General features: G+C 57.4%; 1 protein-coding gene across 2 annotated transcripts in view; it reads right to left on the bottom strand.

Moving 5' to 3' along the window:
* Positions 1–349: 349 nt before the first annotated feature.
* The window catches only part of LOC105464547 (zinc finger CCCH-type containing 7B), a 60749-nt gene continuing 35646 nt past the window's right edge, over positions 350–25452 (bottom strand). The window contains exons 8-23 of one of the 2 annotated variants that reach the window (XM_071080646.1): positions 22340–22382; positions 21465–21655; positions 20512–20845; positions 19497–19555; positions 18012–18111; positions 17070–17231; positions 14081–14286; positions 12121–12221; positions 11018–11199; positions 8627–8712; positions 4127–4260; positions 3867–3972; positions 3667–3775; positions 3250–3383; positions 2859–3022; positions 350–2490 (exon numbers count right to left, since the gene is read on the bottom strand). In XM_071080646.1, the coding sequence (XP_070936747.1) occupies positions 2235–2490; positions 2859–3022; positions 3250–3383; positions 3667–3775; positions 3867–3972; positions 4127–4260; positions 8627–8712; positions 11018–11199; positions 12121–12221; positions 14081–14286; positions 17070–17231; positions 18012–18111; positions 19497–19555; positions 20512–20845; positions 21465–21655; positions 22340–22382 (2367 nt within the window). In that variant the 3' untranslated portion in view covers positions 350–2234. The remainder of the gene's footprint in view (positions 2491–2858; positions 3023–3249; positions 3384–3666; positions 3776–3866; positions 3973–4126; positions 4261–8626; positions 8713–11017; positions 11200–12120; positions 12222–14080; positions 14287–17069; positions 17232–18011; positions 18112–19496; positions 19556–20511; positions 20846–21464; positions 21656–22339; positions 22383–25452) is intronic. The other variant, XM_071080647.1, reaches the window with a different exon arrangement.

Below are 25452 nucleotides of genomic sequence, written 5' to 3'. Positions count from 1 at the left end.
CAAGGGTCCCTGGACAGATCACAGGCTGAAGATGAAAACTCTGGACTTGAATCCTGTTCCTTTCAGCGGGGAGACAAATACAAATCACCTTCTTTCCCTGAGCACTCCCACTCTCTCCGCAATCGATGGGGCTGGTCTGGGACGCTAGCAGAGCTGGGCCTGGGGAGGGTGGCTCCTGCCCCTGGCTGCCCGAATCACCTCTGAGCCATGGCTCCAGTCCCTGTCACCTTGCAAATGGCCCGATGGCCCCTGAAACCCTCCTAATCACACAAGGATGGCTGCATTTTCTGGCCAAATTCTTTATCTTTAGCCCTCATAAAAGTGACTCCTTGGATACCACACACATATATAATATTATATAGAGCGATATATTTAATACCTGTGTATATATGCATCACGGGGGCGACATATATACACACTAGAAACAAGGCTGGTGACAACAGACTGCAACACCACGGATCAGGGAAAACAAGTATCATCGACATCACGGCCACACACAGCCACAGCCCCCACCTTGGGTGTGGTCTCCCCTCCTCTACAGCCACACCACCAGCACCCAAACTGTGCAGTGCTGGCCTGCTGGGGGCAGGGGGTGGGGCAGGGAAGAGGAAAGAGTGCATGCCACAATTATCAGGAAAGGTTGGGCAGTGGCGGTGGGAGGAACAGTGGCCCCTTCAGCCCTGGGCAGCCCATCACTGCGTCAGCGAGCGCTGGCAATCCTTGCTTGAGAAGAGTGGGGTGGTCCCTTCTCTCCTTCTCACCCCCCTACAGCCTAATCCCTGGTTCCTTCCGGGGCTGCCCCACTCCTGTGCCAATGGTGTGGGGCATTCTGGAATGTCTCGGGAACCAGGGGAGGGTGGATCTGCCCGTGGAGGGTGGGGTGGAGAGGAGGGGGGTGCACACAGACATGTCAGACGAGAGGGACGAGGGAGGCCTTGGTGAGTGGGGGCAGGGGCTGCGGGTCCGCTGGAGTCCCAGACAGCTGGTAGGGCCAGGGATTAGGGAGGGGCTAGGACAGACGGTTATAAATGTATGTCTGGGTCTAGAGGAGAGGACATACTGGGTCCCCAAGAAAGAGGGGCCGTGTCCCATCCTGGAGTGGCCCATGGTGCCCGGGGTCAAGCCTCCCTTTTCTCCATATTCTCCAGACCCTCACCCTTCCCACCTCCCACACAGATCCTGAGCTCATGGTGTCCTGCCCTCTGCCACCTTTCCCAGAGTGCATGTCGGGAGGCAACCTCTGCTGCTGCACCCAAAGAGACCATCCTTGGGAGGGGGCAGTCCCTTCATGGGGTGCTCACATGGCCAGCCCTCCTCTGGGCCTCCCTTCCCCAGCCCCCAGGCAGCGCTGCCTGGGACCCCAGCTGCACACCGATTCAGAGACCGTCACATCCCTGCTGAGGGGACCGTGGGCTTGGCCAATAATTGGCCCTGAGTCTTTTGAGCCCTGTTTTCATCCCAGCTCTGCCTTGTGCTGGGACCCTGGGCGGACCACTCCTCCCTTCTAGGCCTCAGTTTTCCTCTCTGCAAAATGGGGTTTGGGCTGGATCATCTCTGAAGGCTCTGAGGACCTACAGTCTATTTTCACTGGCCCACAAGGGAGTAGGGTTCAGGTGGTGGCATCAGAGAAAGGCCGGGAACTCCTTAAGCTCCAAAGATCCTCCAGCCCCGCTCCTCCCAGCCTTCCCGAGGGGAAGCTGAAAGCTGAGGCCCCAGAGGGTAAGTGACCAGTACAGTGTTCCCAGCTCCATCCTGGGGCTACATTTTAAAGCTAATGGGGCCTCCGCCCTCTGTTGTGTCCTGATTTGCCCCCAGGGGGAGGGGGTGGGATGAGGACCGGCCAGGGCGAAGGACTCTCCTGCTGCAGATTCAAGTGGGGACCCCAGGCTCCCCAGCCCTGAGCTTTGGGCCCCCATTAGGAGCAGACATAAGTTAAAGCTGGAGGCTGAAGCTGGAGGGGTCAGCCAGGCCCCTCCCTCCTCAACCAGGGGAGCCATGGGGTGGGGGAAGGGCTGCCCAGGTTTCAGCGGGGCCTCCGGGGGCTGCAGCATGTGCGCCTGGGTACGCACACCGGGGCGGAGGTGGGGAGAAGATGGACGGGGCCTCAGGGGGCTGGGGGCTGCCTGATGAGGGCGGCCCCCCACCCCCGCTGGCCTGCCCTGACCCTTCTATCAGGCCTTCTGGCCCCACCCCACCCCTGACCCCAGGACTTCGCCCATGGCCAACACCTGGCCCTACTCCCCGGTGGTGGTGGCGGCAGCAGCAGCAGCAGGGGCTTCTGGGGGGGCACCGGCAGGGTCCCCATCCTCTTGCAGCAGGAAGTTGTATTTGCCAAAGTCGTCATCCCGTGGGCACAGGAGCATGTCCTTGCGAGCCTTGGCCAGCTTCTGCTTCAGCACCTCGCGCCGATCCAGCCACTCGTTGAGCTCCTCCTGTCCATGGGCGCAGCGGCACTTGTCCCCATCTGGGCAGGCTTTGCCCTTCTGGAGCCTGTGGGTGGCAGGAGGCTCACTGCCCGAGCTCTGTGCCCTTCCCACCCCGGGCTGTCAGTCTGAGGCCAGCCACTTGACCTCCCCGAAGACAAGCCTCTCCCTGGGCAGCTGGGTCCCAGCTCAGGGAGAACCTGGGTGTCTTGACCCCCTCTGGGATCTGCCCCACAGCTGCAAATTAGAGGTCTGGATAGGTCTGAGCCCAAACCTCCAATCCACCCTTCCCCACCACCCCCAAGACTGCAGTCACAGCCAAGCCTCACCACCCTCTGCACACCACCTCCAGGCCAAGATGAGCCAGAGCTGGCCACAGACTCCATCTCCTCGGGCCACCCCATGTCCCACCAGGCCCTGCTCTCCCAGGAGCACCTGTCGCAGAGCCGGAACTCGCCCATGGGGAAGCGGAAGGCCCAGCCGCTGGCGTCGCTGTCGGACGTGAAGACCTTCTCCTTGTGCTTCTCAGACTGGATGTGCTGCTGCCACTGCTTCTTGCTGTTGCTGTTCTTGCCGCAGAGCCAGCAGTGGTAGCCCATCTGGGGGCACAGCCATCGTGGGTGCCTGCTCCCCCACACCTCTGCCCGGACCACCTCCCTCGAGAGGCTGAGCGCTGGCCAGCTGGGCCTTCCAGGCTGCCCCTCCCAGGTGAGGCTCAGACCACAGCCCTGACCACAGCCCCGAGCACAGCCCCGAGCACAGCCCAAACCACAGCCCAAACCACAGCCCCGAGCACAGCCCCGAGCATGCAGGGCAGGGGCATTACCATGATGTCTGCGTAGTCTGTGGGCATCTGGATCTGCTTCTCCCCTTCCCGAGAACTGATGGGGGTCCCTTCCCCAGGCTTCCCTGGGTTGTGTTTTTTCAGCCACATGTCATAGGTCTGCTGCATGTCCAGGACTGGGCAGGGGCAGGGAGACAGGGCACCTGCTGAGGGGCTTCTCCATCCGTTCTGCCCCATGGTCCCCACTTGATTTGGGAGCCATGAGCATCCCAAGTCCTGCTGATGGGCTGCTTGGCTTCAGGGCCTGGCCTCAGACAGGGCCCGGCCTAGGGTTGGCGGAGAAGGGCCCAGGCAGCAAAAGGGGGTGCAGCAGACGCTCTCGGGCCCGCTGGTGAGTTGAGACTTTCAGCACCGAAGAGACACCGGGGGAGGGCCCGCCCACCCCGTCTGCCCACTCACTCTTGTTCTCCTTCATGAAGGTCCACATGTCCCTCTCCTCCGGGCTGTGTGCGAAGGAGCAGTTCCCCACATATTGGCACTTGCGGCCGTTCTGTGCATGGATGCAGAGCTGTGGGGTGGGCATGGGGAGAGCCTCTGAGTCCCGCTGGAAAGCATCGCTGCCTCCTCGGGGCCCCCCAGCCCCCCGTCCCAGCACTCACATCGTATTGCTGTGGGAAGTTGCGAATGGACGGCAGGGGCCTCACTGACACCCACTTCCTCTTGGCCTTGGACATCACCAGAAGGACCCGCCGCTCCTTGGTCCAGCTGCAGGACAGAGCAGGGTTGGGGAGAGGTCAGGGCACAGCCTGCGTGCTGTGTGACCTCTGTGGAGAGCCCTGGCCTCTCTCAGTTGGCCTCCACACCTGTGGTGGTCGGGTGGCCCCATCCCACCTGAGCCCCCACCTGGCAGCCCACTCACCAGTGCCGGGCCTTGGCACTGCAGTACTTGAGGTCCTTGTCAGGCTCCACCACCTGCCCGTTCCTCCAGCACTGGCCACATACAAACTTCATTTGCAGGTCAAAGGTGCTGGGCCCATGTGTCCTCGGGGCACCCTGTCGGGGGATGGGGAGGGGGGTTGGTGAAGCTGCAGGCACCAGGCCTGAGGCCCTGGGTCTTCACACAGGTAGCCTCCTGGAGAGCCGTGGAATAAGCTGGTCTGCTCCAGGGTCTTCCTGGCAGGCAGTGACCTCCCAACGGCAGGCCCAAGGGCTTCTCAGGGGAGCCAGGTCTGGAACGGGGTTCCCCTTTCCACCCTCTGTGGCTGGTCCCTGCCTCGTCCAACTCCCTGGGAGGCCTGCTGGGTGGAAGCTGCATTTCCCAGGGCAAAGCTCCGTTCTGCTACACTCCCTGCCTTTGCACAGGCTGTTCTCACTGCCCTTCCTCCATTCTTCATCCAGCCTGTTCTAGAAATTCCTTCAAAACTCAGCTCAAGCGCATCTCCTGTGGGAAGCCGGCCCTGGAGCTCTCCTAAGCTGCAGCTGTCCATTTGGTGAGCTCCCACAGTCTCTAAACTGCTCCTGTTGACCGACTCACCCGACTATGAGTGCCGAACCTGTAGAGTGGGGGGTCCGGGAGATGGGAAGCCACCCCGGTGGGGGTGGGGTGGTGGTGGCAGGAGTCAGCCTTGGGTGGTGGGACAGGCATCTGGGTGGCCCTGGTCTCTGGCCCTCCCTCCAGGGCAAGGCCTTGCTGGTCTCTAAGGCCCCACCTACCACGTTCCTTCTCTGCCCTATGTCCCAGCCTTTGGCCTGCTCTTCTGCACCCCTGGGACAGGGCTGAGAGCCAGAGGTGGGAAAAGTGCTCGCTCCGCCTTGTCTCCTGCCACCTCGAACCCCCTCAGCTGGCTACACTGGCCAGCCAGCCGCTCTGTGAATGCATCAGCTGTCCCTCCTCCCTCGTGTAACCTTGAGCCTCCCGGTCTTCCCAGGATCCTTGGGTGCAGGGTCACCCCTTGCTCTTCCAGGCTGCTGGGCGTGATCCTCCTGCCACAGGAACTCCCCCGCAGGAGCTGTGGCCTACTCCCCTGTGTCCCCAGCACTGCCCTGCCCAGGGCCTGCCCTGGAGCAGGAAGGAGCTGTCCTCATTGCTGACTGACCCCTGGCCTGGCGCTGGACAGCTCGCGGGCTGCTCAGCCCCAGGATAACACACGTATGACCCCGGTAATAAGGTGAGGTCAAGCCTTTATGAGCGGGACGGCCTGCACTAGAGCAGGCAAGAAGTGGACCCATGTGGCTACTGATTTCTGGGTGTTCCCCTCGATTCTCACAAGAAGCGTGACAGGAAGGCATTATTACCATTTCCCAGGCGGGATAAAGGGGGCACCGAGGGTATGGTGGCTTAGCCACGGCACTAATGACAGCCACTGCAGTCCTGAGCTCTTCCCTCAAAGCCAGACCCCGTGCCCATGTTCATGACTGCATAGTCTCACCAGCTCTTGCCATAGCAAGTGGCAAGAGGGGTCTCACTATGTTGCCCAGGCTCATCTCAAACTCCTGGCCTCAAGGGATCCTTCTGCCACAGCCTCCTGCGTAGCTGGGCTGCATGTGCACTACCACACTCAGCTAGTGTTCTCTCTTTGAAAGGTGCCATCAGCCCCTCACTGCTTCCCTGCCAGCTCCTGGCCAGAAGGAAAAAGAAACAGACGGGGAGGGGAAAAGAGGACTGCACGGGAGACTGATGGAGGGCAGCAGGGACCAGGAAGAGGGGAGAAAAAGAGAAGAGGACCAGGAACAAAGAGGTCAGGGAGCAAGGGAATGCTCGAGGTGGTGGGCAGCCCTGCCAGCCAGCCTGGCCCAGGGACCCCCAGGCAGCCTGCCCTGCTCCCTGTCACACCCTGGTCAGCCTCCTGAGTGGTCCAGGGGCCCAGCCTTCCCCCAAGTTAATCAGCGGGTGGCCTCACGTGGATGAAAGGGTCAGTGCTCACGTGTGGATGGCATGGAGGCTTCATCTCACACTTACTGTCTCCTGGGCGCTGGGCCCAGCCCTCTGAGCCCCAGGGCCCTCCACTGTCATCTACGTTACAGTGATCCCACCACCTGGGGACGATGTGAGCACAGGGCAGCTTAGGTTGGCTCCTGTGAGCCTCACACCCACCCCAGGAGATGGGAGGGTCAGGGTTCTGATCCCCATCTGGGAGTGATGGATGAGAATGCTGAAGGTGGAGAGGGAGAAGAGTGAGCCCCGGACAGGATGTCAGAGAACCTGGGAATTGCCCCACTCAGTGTGCCCCTGGGCAAGTCACTAACAATCTCTCAGCCTCAGCTTCTCTATCTGCAAATGCCACAATCCCATGGCTCCCATCTTCAGGACCATGGCGAAGATCAGGAGGGATGGGAGGGGATACCACAATCAGTGGTGTCAGCCTGAGCAGTACTGGGATATTTACAAGGTCTCGGCGTATTTCTCCTGAAGTCTTTTTTTTTTTTCAGATGGAGTCTCGCTCTGTCACCCAGGTTAGAGTGCAGCGGCGTGATCTCGGCTCACTGCCAGCTCCACCTCCCAGGTTCGTGCCATTCTCTTGCCTCAGCCTCCAGAGTAGCTGGGACTACAGGTACCCGCCACCACGCCCCGCTAATTTTTTGTACTTTTAGTAGAGATGGGGTTTCACCGTGTTAGCCAGGATGGTCTTGATCTCTTGACCTTGTGATCCGCCCGCCTCGGCCTCCCAAAGTGCTGGGATTATAGGTATGAGCCACCGCGTCCGGCCCCTTTTTTTTCATTTTTTTTTGAGACACAGTCTCACTCTGTCACCGAGGCTGGAGGTCAATGGCACAATTTCAACTCACTGCAACCTCTGCCTCCATGGTTCAAGCAATTCTCCTGCCTCAGCCTCCCAAGTAGCTGGGATTACAGGCGCGCACCAACACGCCCGGCTAATTTTTTGTATTTTTAGTACAGATGGGATTTCACTACTTTGGACACGCTGGTCTCGAACTCCTGACCTCGTAATCCGCCCGCCTCAGCCTCCCAAAGGCTGGTGGGATTACAGGTGTGAGCCACTGTGCCTGGCCTCCGAAGACATTTATTTATTTATTTATTTATTTAATTTATTTTATTTATTTATTTTTTTTGAGACGGAGTCTCGCTCTGCCGCCCGGGCTGGAGTGCAGTGGCCGGATCTCGGCTCACTGCAAGCTCCGCCTCCCGGGTTTTCACCATTCTTCTGCCTCAGCCTCCCGAGTAGCTGGGACTACAGGTGCCCGCCACCTCGCCCGGCTATTTTTTTGTATTTTTTTAGTAGAGACAGGGTTTCACTGTGCTAGCCAGGATGGTCTCGATCTCCTGACCTCGTGATCCGCCCGACCCGGCCTCCCAAAGTGCTGGGATTACAGGCTTGAGCCACCGCGCCCGGCCCGAAGACATTTATTAATTACAAATTATAGAAATGATCCCTGAAGGCCGGGCGCGGTGGCTCAAGCCTGTAATCCCAGCACTTTGGGAGGTCGAGACGGGCGGATCATGAGGTCAGGAGATCAAGACCATCCTGGCTAACACGGTGAAACCCCGTCTCTACTAAAAATACAAGAAAATTAGCCGGGCGAGGTGGCGGGCGCCTGTAGTCCCAGCTACTCGGGAGGCTGAGGCAGGAGAATGGCGTGAACCCGGGGGAGCGGAGCTTGCAGTGAGCCGAGATCGCGCCACTGCAATCCAGCCTGGGGCACAGAGCAAGACTCCGTGTCAAAAAAAAAAAAAAAAAAAAAAAGAAATGATCCCTGAAAATATAGTCTTACTTACAAAGAGGAAAGCTCTAATTTTACAATAGAGAATGTTTACAATGGAGGCACCTTGAATCAAGTTACAGAAGTTTAATTAGATTGTCACCAGTGAAGGGACACACTGAGATGATGCATCCCCTGATGTGTGAGCTGAGAACACGACATCAGCTCTGTGGAATGAGGAAACTCACACGAGCCCAGAGGGATGGACCTTTTACAAAACATCTGGCTCTTCAAAAATGTCAATGTGACACAAGGCAAAGACTAAAGAACTGTTTCTTCATTAAGGGAGACGAAAAAGAGACACAACAAGGCTCATGCCTATAATCGTTGCACTTGGGGAGGTCAAGGTGGGAGGATTGCTTGAGCCCAGGAGTTTCAGATAAGCCTGGGCAAGATGGCAAGCCCCACATCCCCAGCCCCATGGTCTTAAAAAATAGACAAATCAGCCGGGTGTGGTGGTGCATGCCTGTAATCCCAGCTACTCAGGAGGCTGTGGCAGGAGGATCACCTGAGACCAGAAGGTCGAGGCTGTAGTGAGCCATGATCATATCACTGCACTCCGGGCTGGGTGACAGAACAAGACCCTGTCTCAAAATAAATAAAATAAAATGAGACACCAACAGCTGAATATGGTACATTACCCTGGATTTGGGGACAATTCACGAAATCTGAATAATGGCATAGTATCAGAAGGCCTTACCATGCTGCTGCTGGCCTTCCCCGCGTGCGCCTCCATCTGCTGCCAGTACTTCTTAGACTCCTGAACGATGTCTTCATGAGTCATGCCTGGGGAGGGTGGGGGCAGACACAGGCATCTTTCAAGGTGCTCAGCAAGGAGGGAGGCGGGGGGTCCACGAGGTGCCAGGGCCCCCCGAGGCTTAACTGGAGGAGCCCTATTCCCAGTTAGCCCAGTCACAGTAAGATGTGGGGTGCAAAGGAATCACTGTCCATCTGCAAAATGGGAACGAAGACCTTCTCAAGCCTCACTGGGAGTGAAAGAATTAAATGCAGCCAAGAGTGGGAAAATGCAGTAGAAGGATATTGGCTCTGTACTGTGGTGGGGAGTCCCCTGCTCCCATGCCATGCCAGTGACCCTGTCTCCTGGGCCGGTGACTCAGCACCCTTCCCTGACCCCCATCTCCCTCAGTGGGGCTGCAAGCCTAGTGCCTGCTTGGCAGCCCCTGGCCTCCCTGGCACTTAGGGCTCCATGCCTGCCCAGCCTGGCTCACCAGCTTGCCATGGTACCTTGGCTTTTTACTGCCAGTCCCCAAAGGGCAAATACCCCAGCCTGGTGGCATGGACCCCCCAGTCTGTCTCCCCACCAGCCTCAGACTGTTGCCACTGAGCCCGACCTTGGAGATCCAGCTCCCAGCTCTTCCATGAGCCTGCCCTCTTCCCAACGCTCTCCATCTTTCTCACGTCTTTCCCACAACGGATGTGGCCTCCCACCTTGACCTATGGCCCCTGCTCCACGACAGCCAATCATCATCGGTGTTTACTTGGGGCAAGACGCTGCACTTGACATCCAGTTTCTTGCTGATGATCCGCAAGTATGTATCTACAGGCCAGACCTTTCCTGTGAACTTCAGACCCCCACATCCGCTGCCTCCAACATCTCCACGTGAAGTCCACCAGGCAGCTCAGACTTCCCACGTCCCACATTGAGCCTGAGCCGCTCCTCTTACAGCCTTCTCCCTCTTAGAACATAGTAGCCCCCTTCTTCTTGTTGCTCTGATCTTGGAGTCGACCTTGACACTCTCCTTTGTCTCATACTTCATATCTGGTCCATCAACAAATCTTGCTGGCTCCACCCTCAAAATACACCCAGAATCGAACTGCTTCTCCCACCTCCCACATCACCACCCTGGCCTGAACCACCCTCCCCGATCTCCCGGCTTCTGCCCTTGCTCCTCCATCTCTACCCAGCAGCCAGAGCGACTTTTGCAAAGTACTGATCAGATCATACAACTCCACCCACTTAAAACCCTCCTCCAGACACTGTAAATCATATTTAGAACAATCCCAATTGTTCCTGTTTAAGGCCTAGAGACTCCTATATGCTCAGGCCTCTCCAACCTCTCAGGCTTCATTCCGCCTCTACTGACTAAGCTGCTCCACCCCCAGGGAAAATCCTTTCTGTGTGGAGCTTGCTTCTGCCTCAGAGCCTCAGTCTGATCTCTCTTCCTGGAATGCACTCCCTGCACTTCCCTGGTCAAAAGTCGCCTCCTCCGAGAGGCCTTCCCAGCCACCTTACCCAAAACACTCCCATCCCCGTGTCTGTCTCCGTCCCCTTGCTCAGCTTTATCTTCCTCATAATGCTGAGGCACACCTGAAATTCCACCACTGCATTTCCTCAACTCTAAGCAGACGCTGAGTACCATATTCTATACCCCCGCCCCACAAAATGCTGCTAATTAAATGATGACAGGCAGTGGGGGTAAATGTGCATCCTAGAACAGATGGAATACAGGGTTTAGTCACCTGTTTCTATATTGTCTGTCTGGCCTCCAATTATAAATGTAGGTTCTCTGAAACTGAGGGCCTCGACTAGACCATGGCTGAATGCCCTGACAAGAGAAGGTGCTCAGTGAATCCCGGATGGGTGAGTGGGAGAACACCTTCCAGTCCCGGCAGCAGCTCTGCGAGGTAGAGGTGGGCTCCCCGTTTCCCAGATGAGCACTGGAGGCTCAGTGAGGAGCAGGGACTTGCTGGCGACCCCCCAGGGAGCAAGCAGAGGCATCGCTGCAGGAGCCCAGGTGACTCCCTCCCCTCTCCGTGCTCCCTGGAGGGTGCCTGCGAGGGGAAAAACCCAGATCTCCGAGCCTGGAAGTGTCCTGAGAGCAGAGCTTCTCTCCTCTGTGGTGCCTGGGACTCATCAGCTCCTCCAGAGAGCCCACCCCGCAGCCACCTCCCCTGAACCCTCCCGAAGTCCCCTCCAGCAACCAGGGGGCCCTGGCCTGTAACCCCCAGTCAGTCCTGCGCTCCCTTCACGTGCACCGCCTGCCCCTCACCTAAGTCACCCGCCCTCCACCTTCACCGCCTGCCCCTCACCTGAGTCACCCGCCCTCCACCTGCACCGCCTGCCCCTCACCTGAGTACTGCTGCAGCAGCCAGACCTTGAGCTCAATGAAGCTGTGGGCGAAGTGGCAGCTGTCCTCCCGCAGGCAGCCGTAGCGCACCTCGTGGCGGCACACGTCGAACTGGAAGTGCTCCTGGAACTGGCGGATCTTGGAGTACTTGAGGGAGGTGGAGCGGACGATGTGCACCAGGCACCTAGCGGGCAGGTGGGAGGGGCACGATGCAGTCCGCAGCCCCTCTGACCTTCTCTCCTGGTAGGGCCACCTTCCCAGTGCCAGGCTCTCCCTGGGCACCCCCTGATCTATGTACCAAGTCCAGGCCATGGATGATACAGGAGGGCAGAAACGGGGCTCCTATGCTCAGGCATCCCTGGGCCTGGGTCCCAGCGCTGCTTTACTTCTGTCCCTCCCCTCAGGATTCAAAGCTGGAGCTGCCAGCAAGCAGAGGACACCACCCTCAGGTTTCCAACTTGATTCTACAGGGCTGGTCCTGCACCCTGAGGAACACTAACCAAGCATGTCCTCCGGGCCAGGAGTCTTAATTACCCTCACTGCAGCCTCAGGAGCCTAGAGCATCATCAGCTTTACAGACGAGGAAACCCAGGCTTGGATGTAAGACAGGACTGGCCCAGGAATTGGACCCAGGTCTGTCTGACTGCAGGGCCTGGGCTCCATATGCACACTGAGGCAGAACCAAGGGGAACAAGAGGAAGAAAGGGGTGGCGCCAGACCTGACCCAGGCCTCCCCTCACTGCCTGATGCTGATGTCCTGACATTGGAGGGTGCTGGGCTAGAGTCAGAGACGGGGCCCCCTGCTCGCTGTCAGCTGAGTAAGCTACTTCCAAGCCTCAGCTTTTTCTTCTGTTCAACAGGGCCAGTAATTCCTCCTCATAGGACTGCTAAGATAATTAATACACCCAAGACAATGCTTGGAATATAGTAGATGTTCGATAAATGTGATTCGCATCCTTTCCAGGTGGAGGCTGGATTTGATTCCCAAATTCTGCCCCTTTCCTTGCACCCTAGGTCCACTCTTTCAGTTCAGTCTTTCCTCAGCCATCTGAGCTGACTCTCCAGTAGCCCCCAGGCCCCAGCCTGGGCTGAGCATCCCACTCACTTGTTGTTGTAGAAGCTGTGCTTGGCAGCCAGGTTGGAGCAGACAGACGGAGAGTCCTTGGTGCCTTTGCTGATGATCCGGGGTTTACTGTCAAAGCAGATCTGCCCAGGGAGGGGAAGGGCTGGGACCTGGCATGGCCACCTGAGGAGGGGGTGAGCTGGGATCCCGCATAGCTACCTGGGGAAGGACAGCTGGGTCCCTGCAAGCCCTGCCCTGGGTCAGAGGAGCGAGGAAGGGAATCCCTGGGGCTGTGGCCTTGTCTCTCTGGTTCCAGCTCACAGGTGACCTGGGCCTTGGCTCCCTTCCTCGCCCTCCTCCCTCTCTCTGATCCCACCACTCCCAATGCCTGGGGCAGGGGGTTACTTCACGTCAAAAAAATATATATAAAAAGGAATGGCAAGTGCTTTATGAACTATAGGCGATCACCTGGCTATGAACTATGATTCCCAGGCCAATGCTCCCCGTAGGGGGTTGGCACAAGTCCCGACCTCAAAGAGTTGGGGGAAGGGCTGGTAGTGCCAGGGATGAGGGTTGGACTGAGCCACAGCAAACCCTGCCAGCAACCCGGACCTGGAGCCCTTGCTCTGCGGACACAGACGTGCCACTGCCCCTGCCCTCAACATGCTACGACTGGGTGGGGAGGCAGCGGCCAAGTTCACTCCGGAGGCCAAGTGGGGTTTTCAGGGCCAGCTCTGGGGAGAGAATTAACAGCAGCTCAGTGGCGCTGCTGGGATCACACTGCAGCTGAGAGGCTCCAAGCCCAGAAACACAGGACAGTGCCCTGTGGGGAGGGCACAGCCAGCTACAGGCAGGAAGTGCAATGGCCACTGAAGCCAGCAGGGCCGAGGGAAGGCATGTGGGGGAGGCCTGAGATGTGGGGCCGTGGACACGGCACTTGGAATCGCTGAGCAGTGCCAAATACATCATACCCACAACAAGGGATGAAGGGGAAGCCCTGGACAGGCCCTCAACCTGCCTGTGTCCTGGGGGCCTGGCTGTGGGGACCACCAGCGGCAGCTGGTGCTGGGAGGTGGGCATGACTCCAGGGGCAGAATGCCTGGGTTTGAAGTTCAGTTCTGCACGGCACTGTCCATGTGGCTGAGGGCAGCTCCTCGCTACCCTGAATCTCAGCCTCAACATCTGTAAAATGGGGATATCTGCCTGCCAGCACTGCCGTGACAATGGAAATGACTTCTTTTTTTTCTTGAATAGGGTCTCACTCTGTCACCCAGGTTGGAGTGCAGTGGCTCGATCTTGGCTCACTGTAGCCTCTACCTCCTGGACTCAAGCAATCCTCCCACCTTAGCCTCCTGAGGAACTGGGACCAGAGGCGCATGCCACCAAGCCCAGATAATTTTTAACTTTTTTATGAGATGGAGTCTCAAGTGTAGTTGCGTGATCTTGGCTCACTGCAACCTTTGCCTCCCAGGTTCAAGTGATTCTCCTGCTTCAGCCTCCCAACTAGCTGGGACTACAGGCATGCACCACAACGCCCAGCTAATTTTTGTATTTTTAGTAGAGACAGGGTTTCACCATGTTGGCCAGGCTGGTCTCAAACTCCTGACCTCAATTGATCTGCCCGCCTCAGCCTCCCAAAGTGCTGGGATTACAGGCGTGCGCCGCTGCACCAGGCTGGGAATGAGAAACAGAAACAACCACATGCCAAGCCTGGCCTGTGACCGGCTGTCAGGAAAGAGCAGGCGTTAAGAGTTATGATTTTTCTTTCCAGCCTCAGTTTCTGCCTCTGCAAAATGAGGGGGCTGGATCAGATTTGGCCTCTAGCCAGACAGGATCCTAGGGCCCTGACTTACTGACCCTCCAGGACCTACTGGTTCTAAAGCCAGGCCTCCACAGCCTACTGGTTCCAGGGCTGACCTCCTATGGTGGTCCGTGCCAGGGAGCATCCCCGGCCCTGTCTGTGCCATGGCCTATGGGGTGGCAGTGGGTGGGCGGGCGGTACCTCGCAGAGGAAGGTGAAGATGCCCTGGTGCTCCTTCAGGAGCTTGGCGATGGTGAGGCTGCCACGCTTAACACCCCCCAGCGGGTCGAAGAGCAGGTCGCGGTTGAGGGTGCCCTTCCGCTCCTCGGTCCACACGTCGATCTCCTCCTGATGGTAGGCGAAGGTGCAGTTATCCCCGTACTTACAGTCCTGCTTGTTAATCATGTCTGCAAAGAGGCAACAGGACACACGTTCCGCCAGGCGGGGACAGAAGCCCGCAGCACCCTCGCCACCCTGCTGTGGCCTGCGGGGCTCTAGCCCCATGAGCCAGGCAGGGCTTGGCTCCACCCCAACACAGGTGACGCAGCGGCTGCTGCACCCCCTGCTGCCAGGACTTGGCAGAGCTGGAAATTCCTTTCCAAACACCAGGCCCCGTTCTGCACTCAACACCTGCAGAGTACAGTAATCACTCCTGCCCCACTCACCCCACAGGACTGCTTTTGAAGAAGTAGACAAGTCTCTAAATAAATATAAGGGATTTGGTTTTTGTTTTGTTTTGTTTTTTTGAGATGGAGTTTCGCTCTTGTTGCCCAGGCTGAGTGCAGTGGCGCGATCTCGGCTCACTGCAAGCTCCGCCTCCCGGGTTCCCGCCATTCTCCTGCCTCAGCCTCCCGAGTAGCTGGGACTACAGGCGCCGCCACCACGCCCGGCTAATTTTTTTGTATTTTTAGTGGAGACGGGGTTTCATTGTGTTAGCCAGGATGGTCTCGATCTCCTGACCTCGTGATCCGCCCGTCTCGGCCTCCCAAAGTGCTGGGATTACAGGCTTGAGCCACCGCGCCCGGCCAATTTTGTATTTTTAATAGAGACAGAGTTTCTCCATGTTGGTCAGGCTGGTCTCAAACTCCTGACCTCAGGTGATCTGCCCATCTCAGCCTCCCAAAGTGCTGGGATTACAGGCGTGAGCCACTGTGCCTGGCAAATACAAGGGATTTAAAAACAATTATTCACCAGGAAAATAACAATAGCATGTACTCTGGCGTCAGACAGAATTGGGCTAGGATTCCGCATTACTCCCCAAGCCTCAGCTGTCTTTGCTATGAATGGAGGAGAATGGGTTGTTGGAATCAAGTGAGATAATACATAAAGCTGGTGGGGGTGCTGGGCACAGTGGCTCATGCCTGTAATCCTAGGACTTTGGGAGGCTGAGACAGGAGAATTGCTTGAGGCAAGGAGTTCAAGACCAGCCTAGGCAACAAATTAAGACCCCATCTCTTTTTTTTTTTTTTTTTTTTTGAGACGGAGTCTCGCTCTGTCGCCCAGGCTGGAGTGCGGTGGCCGGATCTCAGCTCACTGCAAGCTCCACCTCCCGGGTTTACGCCATTCTCCTGCCTCAGCCTCCCAAGTAGCTGGGACTACAGGCACCCGCCACCTCGCCCGGCTAGTTTTTTGTATTTTTTAGTAGAGATTGGGTTTCACCATGTTAGCCAGGATGGTCTCGATCTCCTGACCTCGTGATCTGCCCGTCTCGGCCTCCCAAAGTGCTGGGATTACAGGCTTGAGCCACCGCACCCGGCCAAAGATCCCATCTCTACAAAAAAATTAAAAATTAAAGAATAAGCTGGGTGTGGTGGCATGTGCCTGCAGTCTCAGCGACTCAGGAGGTTGAGGTGAGAAGAGACTTAAGCCTAGGAAGTTGAAGCTGCAGTGAGGTATAATAGCACCACTCACTTTAGCCGGAGCAACAGAGCAAGACCCTGTCTCATAAAACAAAAACAAAACAAAACAAAATTTCCGGGGGCTGGGCCATCTGGAGAGAGGAAAGGTGGCTCAGAACCTGGAGATCTGCCATTTCCTGGGGGTGGGACCTGTTTTTCTTTCTCCTCCTCCCACTCTAAGTCTGCCTTGTCTCATCCCTCTGCCAGGCTCTTGGCGTACAGGACAAACAGGCCACAGACCTGGAGGAGTGGGGCAGATCCCTGGGTGGGAGTGGGGGTAATTACACGGGGAAGCACCGCAGAGAAGGGCTTCCCAAGATTCAGGCGGTGCTTGGAGGAGGAGCAGAGGACGACCAGGCTCAAAGGGCGCAGCGTGTGTGACGGAATCAGGGAGGGTCAGTGCGTTTGGGGAATGGTTAGAGCAGAGGGGTGAGGGGGTGGATGCGGGCACGTGTAGGCCTTGTTGCAGAATTTGGACTTCATCCCACTGGCAACGGGCAGTGGCTGATGGAGGCTTCAACCCAAGAGTGACATGTCCTTAGACCAACCCGGCTGCTGGGAGGACGAGGAGCAAGTTTAGGAGGCCTGGGCAGGCCACAGCTAGGGGCCAGGTCGGGGGAGAGGCAGAGCCGTGGGTGCGCTCTCAAAGCCTCCGTTTCCTCCTCCAGAGCTGTGAGGCTGCAAGCTGACGGAATGAAAGGGCTACACTGGGAAGAGCTTAACGATTCGGGGCTATTCACACATTGCCGTACAGCGGGACCAAGGCGCTTGGCTGGGACCAGAAAGAAGCAAGTCAGGGACATGATGGATGTCCATTAAATACCAACCAGGCTGATGTGAGCCAGAAATGAGGACAGTGACAACAGAAGAGCGACAGAGAGCTCAGGTGGACGGAGCCCTTACCATGCGCCAGTCCTAAATGCTTCCTGTGGCTGCTGGGCACACCGCCCCACAGCCCCTCAGGGCCCTACAGTGGTAAGAGAAGCCAGCTCCCTGTGAGTCATGTAGGCCCCTGCCACTCCAGAGCACAGGCCAGTGAGGGGCTCCGGGTCCGGCCAAATGTCCCAAATGTGTCCCGCCTGCCTCTGGAAGCTGCTCAGGGCAAGAGACGCTCATTGTGATGCAGAATTCCTCCCGCATGGGTCCCAGGAGCCTAGGCCCCAGCGTTCTCCTCCCATGCGGCTGTGAGGCCCACCCCGGTTCTATGTACCGGTGATGGGGAGCAGAGAGGCGGCTGGGGGTGGAGGGGCTGAGCCCCAGCTGTGCTGCCGGCCCCGCTGCAGCCCACCCACCTTTGCACAGGTAGTAGGAGCCCACAAAGCTGGTCTTGGTGGGCCGAGGCCGGATCCGCTTCCAGGTCTGGTCCTCTGCGCTCCGGAGCCGGCCGAGCAGGATGTCCCGCTTGCACTTGTGCTCAAGGCCCTCACGGTAGGTGTAGTCGCCAGCCCGGGGGCCTATGGGCAGGGTGGACACACATGGTAATTCCGGAAGCAGAATTGAAGGGTGATGGCTGGCAAGCCCATGCGATTGGTAGGTATTGGCCCCCTCCTTATATATCTACCTCCCCTGAGGGCCTCCCACCAGCTCCCAGCACACCCTTCCTGGCTACTTGCTCCCTGGAGACCGGGGGGCCATGCTGGAGTAAAGCCCTCCAAGGAGCCCATTCTTGACACACCCCCCCTTTTTTTTGAGACAGAGTCTCGCTCAGTTACGCAGGCTGGAGTGCAGTAGTGTGATCTCAGCTCACTGCAACCTCCACCTTCCGCGTTTGAGCAATTCTTCTGCCTCAGCCTCCCGAGTAGCTGGGACTATAGGCGAGCACCATCAAGCCTGGCTACTTTTTGTATTCTCAGTAGAGACAGGGTTTCGCCATGGTGGCCAGGCTGATCTCAAACTCCTGACCTCAAGTGATCCGCCTACCTCGGCCTCACAAAGTGCTGGGATTACAGATGTGAGCCACCATGCCCGGCCTGCCCATCCCCTTTCTACCACCGCCCTCACTCTCTAGTGAGTCTGACCATGTTAGTGTTTCTCTAGCAAGAACTGTGAAGACAGTGCCTGGCAGGGACAGACCCCAAACTCCTGCCCCTTTCCTTTTTTTGCCCCAGAGGGCCTTCTGTTTTCTGGCACTTATCTCCAACTGAGACACTGGGATTCTTTTGATCTGGGATCCCATGTTCCTGAGATTCCCAGTTCTCTGGGCAGAGGGGTGGAGTCTGCAGGTGAAATGTTACCTGTCTTGGGGTAGCAGAGCTGGCAGGCCTGCTTGAACTCGTGGGTGGCAGCCAAGGGGTTCTTGATGAGCAAGGCAGTGTTGGGCATGCAGGGCTCTGGCTGTGACAGGAGGAAGGAGGCCACTGTGGGCACTGGATGATGGCTGAGGCCACTAGGGCCAGCCTGGGCACCAGAAGGGGGGAGTGCCCTATGACCCCCCTCCTACCCAAGAGCAAAACCACCACCCAGGACCCCTCCTCTTGCTCCACCCTCCCAGCCAGGAGAGCGCTTTGTAATGTGGTCCAAGAGTCTAGAATATCAGGACCGCCTTGGGAAGCCCCCAGGCTAGTGGGTGACCTGGGTCTTGGCTCTGAGCCTTTCTTTGAAGGCAAGCTGAATGTGAAAGCATAGAAATGGGAGGGGCCGTGATTGCAGCCTGTGCTCATGCCCTCCGCCAATCCCCCAAGTCATCAGCAGATGGGGAGGAAGGCAAGACTCAGAGAGGTTAGGGAACTTCACCAGGACCACACAGCTAGTGTAGGTCAGAGTGCAGCATCCTCATCAAATGCCCTTTTTTTTTTTTTGAGATGGAGTTTTGCTCTTGTTGCCCAGGCTGGAGTGCAATGGCATGCTCTCGGCTCACTGCAACCTCTACCTCCCAGGTTCAAGCAATTTTCCTGCCTCAGCCTCCTGAGTAGCTGGGATTACAGGTGTCCACCACCACACCCAGTTAATTTTTATATTTTTAATAGAGACGGGGTTTCACAATATTGGCCAGACTGGTCTCGAACTCCTGACCTCGTGATCCGCCCGCTTCGGCCTCCCAAAGTGCTGGGATTATAGGCGTGAGCCACCACGCCCAGCCCTTCATCAGATGCTCTTTTATTTATTTATTTATTTGTTTATTTATTTATTTATTTTATTTTTTGAGATGGAGTCTTGTTCTGTCGCCCAGGCTGGAATGCAGTGGTGCATTCTTGGTTCACTGCAAGCTCTGCCTCCTGGGTTCACACCATTCTCCCACCTTAGCCTCCCAAGTAGCTGGGACTACAGGTGCGCACCACCACGCCCAGCTAATTTTTTGTATTTTTTGTATTAGCCAGGATGGTCTCTATCTCCTGACCTTGTGATCTGCCCGTCTCAGCCTCCCAAAGTGCTAGGATTACAGGCGTGAGCCACCACGCCCAGGCGAGATGCTCTTTTAAACTCAGGACCTGGCTGAGTCTGGAGACCAGGGATGCTACTAACCCTGGGGAAGTCACTTCACCCTCTGAGACTTGAATTCTTCCACCAGACAAGGGCAATGGTGCCCTCTGTGTGCCTGCCCAGCACATGGCTTGGTGAGGAAGGACACGAGGTAACCATCTTTGATCCATCCACTGTGGGGGTGCCCCGCCATGGGGAATGCAGCACCTTACCCTGTGCAGACGGCTCATTCCCCGACTCTAGAACCCACAACCCCCAGCAGGGAATGAGAGGCCTGGATCCCCACTCCAGTCACTCACCGAGGGGGCTGGTTTCTGAGCACCGCTAGGGGGACGGTGGTCCTGTGAGTTGGTCTCCTCTGGGCAGGGAGAAGACATAGGGTCAGTGGCTCTGGCTCTGAGGCGTGAGGGGCCTTCCTAGGGCTTCCCCTTATGTGTCGCTAACTCAGAGAAGCCTCCAGGCCACACGTCCTCTCCCACTCCCGCTGAACCTCTGACTCTATCCTCTCCTCTCCACTACCCTGGGGCAAAGACGCCTCCCAGCCCGTGTGTCCACTCCTTGCTTAAACTGGCCAGGGCTTCCTGCTGCCCCTAGGAGAAAGCCCAAGTTCCTTAGCTTGCTCCCAGGTCCTTGGAGACCAAGGCCCCCACCCCAGCTGCTCTGCTTCTCAGCCAGCCCCGCGCCATGCTGTGCCAGGATAGTGCCCCTGCTTCCTCTGCCTGGCAGGCAGAGAACTTGAACTTTTCCTTCAAGACCCCGCCTTCAAGAGCTTTTCCTTCAAGATCACTTCCTCCAGGAAGCCTCCTTTGGCCCTGAGGCTGAGCGAATCCCCTCCATGCCCCCACTGTCCCGTTAAGTCCTCTCAGTCGAGTGCCCTGGGCTGTGTCCGACTGCCGAAAGCTAGCCCCACCAGGGCCCAGACAACCCGGCTTCCTCCCTGGGTCCCTGGCACCCAGCCCAGAATGGTGCTGTGGGAGGCCATGACCTTGTGCCCCGCCCCCAGCCTCAGGATCATCCCATGGGATCTCACCAGCCTGGTGACCCAGGGTCCTGGGAGGCTGGGCAGGGAGCACCAGACTGGGAGTCTAGAGGCCTGGACTGTCGTAGCTCTCCTCTGCTTGATCTTGAAGAAGACACCCGCCCCTCAGGCCCAGCCCCACACTGTGCTGAGCACTGCAGAGACAGCAGCCAGAGACATGGCCCGGGATTGCTAAGGGGTAATGGGGACAAACAGATCTGCAACTCAGCTCCACTCTCCAGGGACCAGAGACCACAGCACTGTGCAGTCTGTGCAGGGAGGCTGGGCGTGCCCGCCTATGGCCTTACCCACGAAGCAGTCAGGTTTGTCCAGGGAGCCTCGTGTCGACCCAAAGCTGTCCAGCGCATCCAGTCGGGTCTCCGAGTACGGCAGCAGGTCCAGAGGGTCTAGCGTGGGGCCCGGGGGATCGAGGGCATCCAGCACAGAGGCGGCCAGCTTCTTGGAGGGGTCCATGACCAAGCCGAAGGAGGCAGGGGGCAGTGGGCTGGAGACAGGGATGGAGCCACCCACCACAGGTGGTAGCAGTGGGGTCCCGCCGGGGAACACGGGTATCAGCTGGGGCAACTCACTAGGCACGCCGCTGCCAGACAGGCCACCCTGGACCAGAGACTACGAGGCAGGGACAGAGGGAGGGGTCAGAGGAAAACAGGACTGCCCAGGCCTGGGCAGCATCAGGCACTTGGGGAAGCAAGGAGACCTGCACCCTGTCCCCTGGCTTCAGCCTGTCCCACGGGGGAGCAGTGCTCACTATGGTCCCTTCTGGCCAGACATTCTGGAGCTTCATTTTTTTTCTTTTTTTTTTTTGAGACGGAGTCTTGCTCCATTGCACAGACTGGAGTGCAGTGGCGTGATCTTGGCTCACTGCAACCTCCGCCTCCCGGGTTCAAGCGATTCTCCGGCCTCAGCCTCCTGAGGAGCTGAGACCAGAGGCATGCGCCACCATGCCCGGCTAATTTTTGTATTTTTAGTGGAGACGGGGTTTCACCATGTTGGCCAGGCTGGTCTCAAATTCCTGACCTGAAGTGATCCGCCTGTCTTGGCCTCCCAAGGTGCTGGGATTACAGGCATGAGCCACCGTGCCCAGTCTGCAGCTTCATTTCTGTCCCTACTGAGGCCTCCTCCTGAGACACATGACATGAGCATGGGGACCTTCCCTCCACCCCTGGGACAGTGGAGACACAGTGGGGAGAGGGACTCAGGGGAGCACAAGGAGGGCGGTGTGGCTCACCAGCGAGTCCAGGAGGGTGTCCAGCTCTGGGCCAAAGACGTCCCCATCTGAGAAGTCATCCAGGCTGTCGGTGCTGGGGAGGGTCCTGCTGCTGTCCAGCGGGGCCAGCAGGTCCAGAACATGAGGGAATAGGGGCAGCGTGGGCGTGGAGGGGAGGAGGGCTGGGGAGGCTCGAGGGTCCACATAGCAGTCTGCGGTGGGGTAGGCAAGAGATGAAGGGGAGCACTGCTTGGTGGGGGTGGAGGAGGCATCCTGGGCCCCACGACGCTCACCCAATACCTTCCCTTCTTCCTTCAGCTCTTCCCAGGAGCCCTGCCTTCCCCATCGGCTGATCCCACTGGCAGATGCTCAGGGGGTGGTCAAGGAAGGCCACAGCCCCAGAGCTGGGAGGGGCCCTCAGTCCTATGATGTCAACCCTTGGCCCAGGCTCAATGCCTGAATGTCCACTATTGCTGCCTACTTCCTCTGGGGTAAGCAACGCCCTCTCCAGGGGACACTCTTAAAAAGGCAACCTTTTCTGGAAGCCAATGAGGAAGAGGAGGGGAAAGGGCTTTGGAAGAGGCGGGGATGTGCAGGCAGCCTGGAGTGAAGGCCATGGAACTGTTGCACCCAGCTAAGAGGCAGCGCCCCCCTCTGCCAGGCTAGAGATGCCCTCCCCTCCCTGAGCAGGTCTGTGGCTCTCAACCCACTGTTTTCTCCCATGCCTCAGGGAGTATCAGGGTGGGGAACCCCTCAAAGGCCCTCTCGTCTACAGGGCTGGGATAGGGAGAGGACTTGACTCCCCTGACCTCTAGGGGACATCAGGGGTGGGGGGCTGAGTGCCCCCCAACCTGGGGCCTCAATTTCCACTTGTTCCCTCATATCAGGGACATTACCTGTTTCGATGTCATCTATGGACCCCAATCCATTAGAAGTTCCCTGTGGGGAGAGGGCCACAATGGCTCTGTGGCTGGGAAGGCCCCGATCCCGGCACCCAGGACCAGCCCCTCCCCACATGACTACGCTGTTGACGCAGCACCCAGGAGCACTTAGAGTGCCAGGGGAGATTAAAGCCCTCACATGCAGCTGGGCGCGGTGGTTCATGCCTGTAATCCCAGCACTTTGGGAGGCCGAGGTGGGCGGATCACCTGAGGTCAGAAATTTGAGACCAGCGTGGCCAACATGGTGAAACTTTATCTCTACTAAAAATACAAAAAGTAGTCGGGCATGGTGGCAGGAGCCTGTAACCCCAGCTACTTGGGAGGCTGAGGCAGGAGAATGGTTTGAACCCAGGAGGCGGAGGTTGCAGTGAGCTGAGATCATGCCACTATACTCCAGCCTGGGCAACTCCGCCTCAAAAAAAAAAAAAAAAAAAAAAAAAAAAAAAAGGCAGGGCGTGGTGGCTCATGTCTGTAATCCCAGCACTTTGGGAGGCTGAGGCGGGCAGATCACCTGAGGTCGGGAGTTTAAGACCAGCCTGACCAATATGGAGAAACCCCGTCTCTACTAAAAATACAAAATTAGCCGGGCGTGGTGGCACATGCCTGTAATCCCAGCTACTAGGGAGGCTGAGGCAGGAGAATCACTTGAACCCGGGAGGCAGAGGTTGTGGTGAGCCAAGATCGTGCCATTGCACTCCAGCCTGGGCAACAAGAGCGAAACTCCATCTCAAAAAAAAAAAAAAAACAGCCCTCACACGTGCTGGGTCCTCACCCCTGTGGTGCCCAGCAAGGGGCTGGATGGGCCAGGAGGTGGGGGCATGGGATCAGTGGAGTGCCACAGCTACCCCTCTAGGGAGGGGTGGTGAAGGGCAGGGAGGGAACCTTTGAGTCTTGGCTTCCACCTGCCACGGGGTGGGGTCCTCGCCCTGGTGAAGGCGGCAAGGGTCATACCAAGCCCCCCCATGCAGCACCACAGATGGCTTGCAGTTCAAAGACAAAAGTGCCCTCTCCCTGGGTCCCCAGGCTCTCGTCTCCCATGGTAGCCCCAGGTCCCCCAGGAAGCAGAGAAGGGGATGCAGCCCAGGTGGGATCCCACTGCCTTCCTGCTGGAGGGAAGCTGGGCCTGAGCAGGCTGGACAGCCTAGGCAAAGTTCCCCATCCACTCTGGGCCTGCTTCACTCACTGCTGGGGAAAGCTATCAGGATGAAATGACCTGCTATGTGTGAAAAGCTTAGAACAGGGCCTGGCACACAGGAAGTGCTTTGTAAGTGTTTTTTTTATTTGTTTGTTTTGAGACAGAGTCTCGCTCTGTTGCCCAGGTTGGAGTGCAGTGGCACGATCTTGGCTCACTGCAACCTCTACCCCCCGGGTTTAAGCAATTCTCCTGCCTCAGCCTCCCGAGTAGCTGGAATTACAGGAGCCCGTCACCACACCTGACTAACTAATTTTTTGCATTTTTGTTTTGTATTTTTATTTATTTATTTATTTTGAGATGGAGTTTTGCTCTTGTTGGCCAGGCTGGAGTGCAATGGTGCGATCTTGGCTCACCGAAACCTCCGCCTCCTGGGTTCAAGCAAATCTCCTGCCTCAGCCTCCTGAGCAGCTGGGATTACAGGCATGTAACACCACGCCTGGCTAATTTTTGTATTTTTAGTAGAGACGGGGTTTCTCCATGTTTGTCAGGCTGGTCTCGAACTCCCTACCTTAGGTGATCCATCTGCCTCAGCCTCCCAAAGTGCTGGGATTACAGGCGTGAGCCGCCGCACCCAGCCTTTTGTATTTTTAGTAGAGATGAGGTTTCGCCATGTTGTTCAAGCTGGTTTCAAACTCCTGAGCTCAGGCAATCCGCCTGCCTTGGCCTCCCAAAGTGCTGGGATTACAGGAGTGAGCCACCACACCCAACGTTTTTTTGTTGTTGTTGTTGAGACAGAGTCTTGCTCTGTCGCCCAGGCTGGAGTGCAGTGGCCGGATCTCAGCTCACTGCAAGCTCCGCCTCCTGGGTTTACGCCATTCTCCTGCCTCAGCCTCCCAAGTAGCTGGGACTACAGGCGCCCGCCACCTCGCCCGGCTAGTTTTTTGTATTTTTTTAGTAGAGACGGGGTTTCACTGTGTTAGCCAGGATGGTCTCGATCTCCTGACCTCGTGATCCGCCCGTCTCGGCCTCCCAAAGTGCTGGGATTACAGGCTTGAGCCATCGCGCCCGGCCCCAAGGTTTGTTTTTTTTTTTTTTTTGGAGATGGAGTCTTGCTCAGTCACCCAGGCTGGAGTGCAATGGTGTGATCTCAGCTCACTACAACTTCCGCCTCCGACATTCATGTGATTCTCTAGTCTCGGCCTCCCAAGTAGCTGGGATTACAGGCACATGCCACCACGCCCAGCTAATTTTTGAACTTTTTTTTTTTTGAGACAGAGTCTCGCTGTGTCGCCCAGGTTGGAATACAGTGGCGCGATCTCGGCTCACTGCAAGCTCCGCCTCCCGGGTTCATGCCATTCTCCTGCCTCAGCCTCCTGAGTAGCTGGGACTACAGGCACCCACCACCATGCCTGGCTAATTTTTTGTATTTTTTACTAGAGATGGGGTTTCACCGTGTTAGCCAGGATGGTCTCAATCTCCTGATCTCGTGATCCACCTGCCTCGGCCTCCCAGAGTGCTGGGATTACAGGCGTGAGCCACTGCACCCAGCCAATTTTTAAATTTTTTTTTTTTTTTTTGAGACAGAGTCTGGCTCTGTTGCCCAGGCTGGAGTGCAGTGGCCGGATCTCAGCTCACTGCAAGCTCCGCCTCCCGAGCTTACACCATTCTCCTACCTCAGCCTCTGGAGTAGCTGGGACTACAGGCGCCCACCACGTCGCCCGGCTAGTTTTTTGTATTTCTTTTTTTAGTAGAGACGGGGTTTCAACGTGTTAGCCAGGATGGTCTCGATCTCCTGACCTCGTGATCCGCCCATCTCGGCCTCCCAAAGTGCTGGGATTACAGGCTTGAGCCACCGCGCCCAGCCAATTTTTGAATTTTTTAGTAGAGACAGGGTTTCAACATGTTGGCCAGGTTGATCTCAAACTCCTGACTT

Source organism: Macaca nemestrina, chromosome 15 (genome assembly GCF_043159975.1).
Source record: "Macaca nemestrina isolate mMacNem1 chromosome 15, mMacNem.hap1, whole genome shotgun sequence".
Taxonomy (NCBI): domain Eukaryota; kingdom Metazoa; phylum Chordata; class Mammalia; order Primates; family Cercopithecidae; genus Macaca; species Macaca nemestrina.
The sequence above is the reverse complement of the archived record's forward strand: the minus strand, read 5'-3'. Positions and strand labels throughout refer to the sequence as shown.